The sequence below is a fragment of the Acanthisitta chloris genome, unplaced genomic scaffold (assembly GCF_000695815.1).
Source record: "Acanthisitta chloris isolate BGI_N310 unplaced genomic scaffold, ASM69581v1 scaffold10381, whole genome shotgun sequence".
Lineage (NCBI taxonomy): Eukaryota > Metazoa > Chordata > Aves > Passeriformes > Acanthisittidae > Acanthisitta > Acanthisitta chloris.
In genome coordinates, this window is record NW_008654319.1 from 1 (window position 1) to 3,556 (window position 3,556).

Sequence of the window (3,556 nt, forward strand, 5' to 3'; positions counted from 1 at the left end):
GCAGCAGCCCCCGTGGCGCTGCCCTGCGAGAGGGGATTTATTTCTCTGAGCTGCGGCAGGAAATACACTGATGCTCTTAGAGCCCAAGCCGCTCCCTGTAATCCTGTCCCGCGGCCAAGGTGCTGGCAGAGGCAGAGCGCGCTCCCCGCCGGCCCGGGAACGTCCTTGTTCGCAGCATTCCCTGCTGCTAACAGTTTCGCTTTCATTCCCGGAGATCGGCGGAACAAGGAACCCACGGCCAGGCAGGGGAAGGAGGCTGGTGCTGGGTTTGTAAGGCGGCCACTTGCTTACTTACCCTTTGACTTCAAGCAAGTTGCTGAAATAATCTACACCTCAGCGTGCTCGTCTGTAAAACAGACCCATTAACAGAGGATAAAACAAAAACCTCAAAAGTAAAAGTGTTCTTCAATAGCAAACAACTACCAGGATATGTGGAACAGAATTTGTTGTTGTTTCTTTAAAAATAATGTACCCATTTGGTAAAAGAAGCACTGGACATCAAAGCTGCAATCAGTTCTATATTTGAGTAGACAAGCAGGAGTCCTTAAGCAACTTTAAGCACCTACTTTTTTGCATACTGGTTTCATGCTAAGCAAGCCATTGAGCAATACCAGATTTCCCCTGGCTAGAAGGTAGACAGTGTCATGAGGAGAACACAAGGCTTGTGATGATGCATCAGCTGACAGCCATAAAAATCAGCAGCCTCTATCCATCTGCAAAACAGGGGCCCCAGACTAAGAAAATAGTATGTCTCATTCATGTTTCCCTCCTTAAACTTGCCCTTTGAGTTTTGATGTGGTTACTTGTCCTATAAGAATATGGCAGCTTGTAACCATCACATCAGCCACTGAACAACACAATACCCAAGCCTTTCCCTTTCAGCCTTTGCAGGTCTGGGCTGGACATCTTAGAGGGCAAAAAGGAGGAGAAAAAACCCCACTGAGCTGTCCAACTGCATTGTGGTTTCCCTTCTCACAGAGTTTTTTAGGGCAAAGAATTTTTAACCTTTAGTGATGCTTCAATGCTTGCTTGGTTTAAAAAGGTGATAACTGAAAAATTAAAAAGTTTTTATTACTCCTTTTTTTATATAGGTAAAAGATATCCTTCTTTAGGTTTTGGGACACCCAAATCATCCAAGAGGGTTATTGGGAAAAGCAGTCCTCTCTGGCAATACATACTGGATCACTCTTTGCGGGAACATCCAATTCTGAAGAAGCTGCGCCTGGTCAGTATCATCCACACCTTGTCCTGAACTGCTGGGACCTTTGAGATATGCCTTCCATCTTATTTGCGTTCACACTAGAGAGTTTTTTTGACTGGTAATACCCAAACTCCTCAATGTTCAGGGCTACTACCCACATGAGTATTTAATAACATTAGCACACATTTTAGACATGTCTTTCTATCTGTGGCTCCTAAGCACATGTGTTTGGGCTGCACTTGATTTTGACTTGAACAGATGAATTCTGTTCATTTTAGTTGTCATAAAAGGAGCATGTAGTTCAGAGAGGTGGTGTCCTCCAGCAGCTTGCAGTGTCAGAGATCAGATCAGACATCCTTACTCAGGTCATTTTAAGTGAGACAAACTGCTGCTGTATAAAAGCAATTAAATGCTAAGTACTGGAACTGTTTGGTGGAAGGAGCCTTAGAGGAAGAAAGGAAATGGGAGAACATAGTTTCCCTTCAACTACCACAGCACAGCCCTGCTTCTCCTGTTGTCCCTTCCTTCAGTGCCAGGAGTCCTTCCACCCTGGCATGGGCACCAGCCCCTCCAGTTCTGTGCTGTGTAGCTGGGTCTGACCTTTGCAACAGATATTAATCTAGCAATACATAAAAGCTTTCTATATGTCTTGGAGGAATGAAGGCATAAGAACAGAGGTTATAATTTTAGGAAAAAATGCATCTGTTTATGTAAATTCACAGAAATAAAGGACTTTCACAGTCAAGGTTCCTCTATGGTTCTTCATCAGTTACAAATATTGCTGAGTTTGCCACAGGCATAGGAAGTTTCTGACATAGCAATGCTTTGAATATCCACTACTTAAGACATACCACACCCTCCTCAGTTACAGTTAAATTCGAACCAATTTCAGCCTCATAGGTGGAGCACAAAGCCCTCTAAAATGAGAAGGCAGGAGTATCTGTTTCTCCTGAAGTTTCACTGGGGTTTTATTCCCTGGGATATTGGTTTGGTAGCTTTGGGTTTTGTTTGTTGTGATGTGTTATTTTTTTCTCCTTTCTAGATCACTGCTGATCATCCCTGGGGTGGAATGATGGTGTCCTGTGACCAGGCTCAGCTTATGGCAAATTTGGTCAAACTCATTAAAGCCAAGAAAGTTATTGAAATAGGTAAGATTGTCACTTCATAGTGGCATAAAACTCATGGCTGTTCTCCAAATACAGCCATGTTTAACATTTTAACAAAGATTTCCAAATGTAGTAAGGCACTGTGTACCTGTCTTAGCAAACAGGTGGGCAGACTACAGCATGAAAAGGAGTGTCTGATTTGCACTTGCTTGCCACTTGTCTGTCTGTGCATTCAGTAATTCTGGCATCAGCATGAATGGCTCATCAGCTTTGAGGCAATCTGAAAAAATGAGAACAATTAATCACTTGGGTCTCCAGCAGTTGTAGGACAGGGTGTACTCTTTCTGTCCTGAATCAGGTTTTTTGGCAGAAGAAAGTATTTTGCTGCACAGGTCCAGTATCTAATCCACTTTCCTTGATGCACCTATGTTAGCAGGATATCCCAAAGACAGATGCTGAGCAACTAGGTATGGTTCCCACCATCTTCATTTCTGCTGCTCATGCAGTCTCTTTGGGTCAGGGATGCAGGACCAGACTTTGCCTTGTATGTCCAAGAGACTTGGAAAAAACCAACATTGAACTTTGCTAAAAGATTGATTAAAAAATAAAATCTAAAAAAGGTAAAAATTCCTCCCAAACTACCATTACATTAAAATGACAGGAAAAATCTTTACTGTCAATTAACAAATTGCCATCCTTGACTCCTTTGGAGTTTTTATTCCTGAATAGAGCCCTGTAGTTCACTACTGTATTTTTTCCACAATATGGTAAGTGTTAATGATTCTTATGATTTTTCTAGGTGTCTTCACGGGTTATAATGCCTTGAATATGGCACTTGTCCTACCAGATAATGGCCGAGTTGTTGCCTGTGATATAAATGAGGACTATGTCAAAATTGGAAAGCCACTGTGGAGGGAGGTAAGCAGCATCTCCTGTTGCACAATTGGAACAGCTACATTTACATGTCAAGAGATTTTGGTATTTTAGACTTGCACATTCACACAGAAAGATTCTTATTAAAGGAGGCTGAAACAGTTCAATTTGGGAAGACAAATAAGTGGCGTCTGGATAGGAAAAATATCCTAACACCAGTCCCTCCCAGAGTGCAACCTACTAATGGGTGATTTCTTCACTTTTATCAACTCTCCATTCTTCTTCATTTTAGGCAGGAGTAGAGCATAAAATTGACCTGCGAATTAAGCCAGCAATTCAAACACTTGGTAAGTAACCTAAAATAACTTTTTGTTTC

General features: G+C 42.2%; 1 protein-coding gene across 1 annotated transcript in view; it reads left to right on the plus strand.

The window, feature by feature from the left end:
* Positions 1–1,091: 1,091 nt before the first annotated feature.
* The window catches only part of COMTD1 (catechol-O-methyltransferase domain containing 1), a gene marked incomplete at its 5' end in the record, with an annotated part of 5,188 nt that continues 2,723 nt past the window's right edge, over positions 1,092–3,556 (plus strand). Inside the window, 4 exons of the mRNA XM_009083450.1 lie at positions 1,092–1,225; positions 2,244–2,349; positions 3,107–3,225; positions 3,473–3,527. Of these exons, the coding sequence (XP_009081698.1) occupies positions 1,092–1,225; positions 2,244–2,349; positions 3,107–3,225; positions 3,473–3,527 (414 nt within the window). The remainder of the gene's footprint in view (positions 1,226–2,243; positions 2,350–3,106; positions 3,226–3,472; positions 3,528–3,556) is intronic.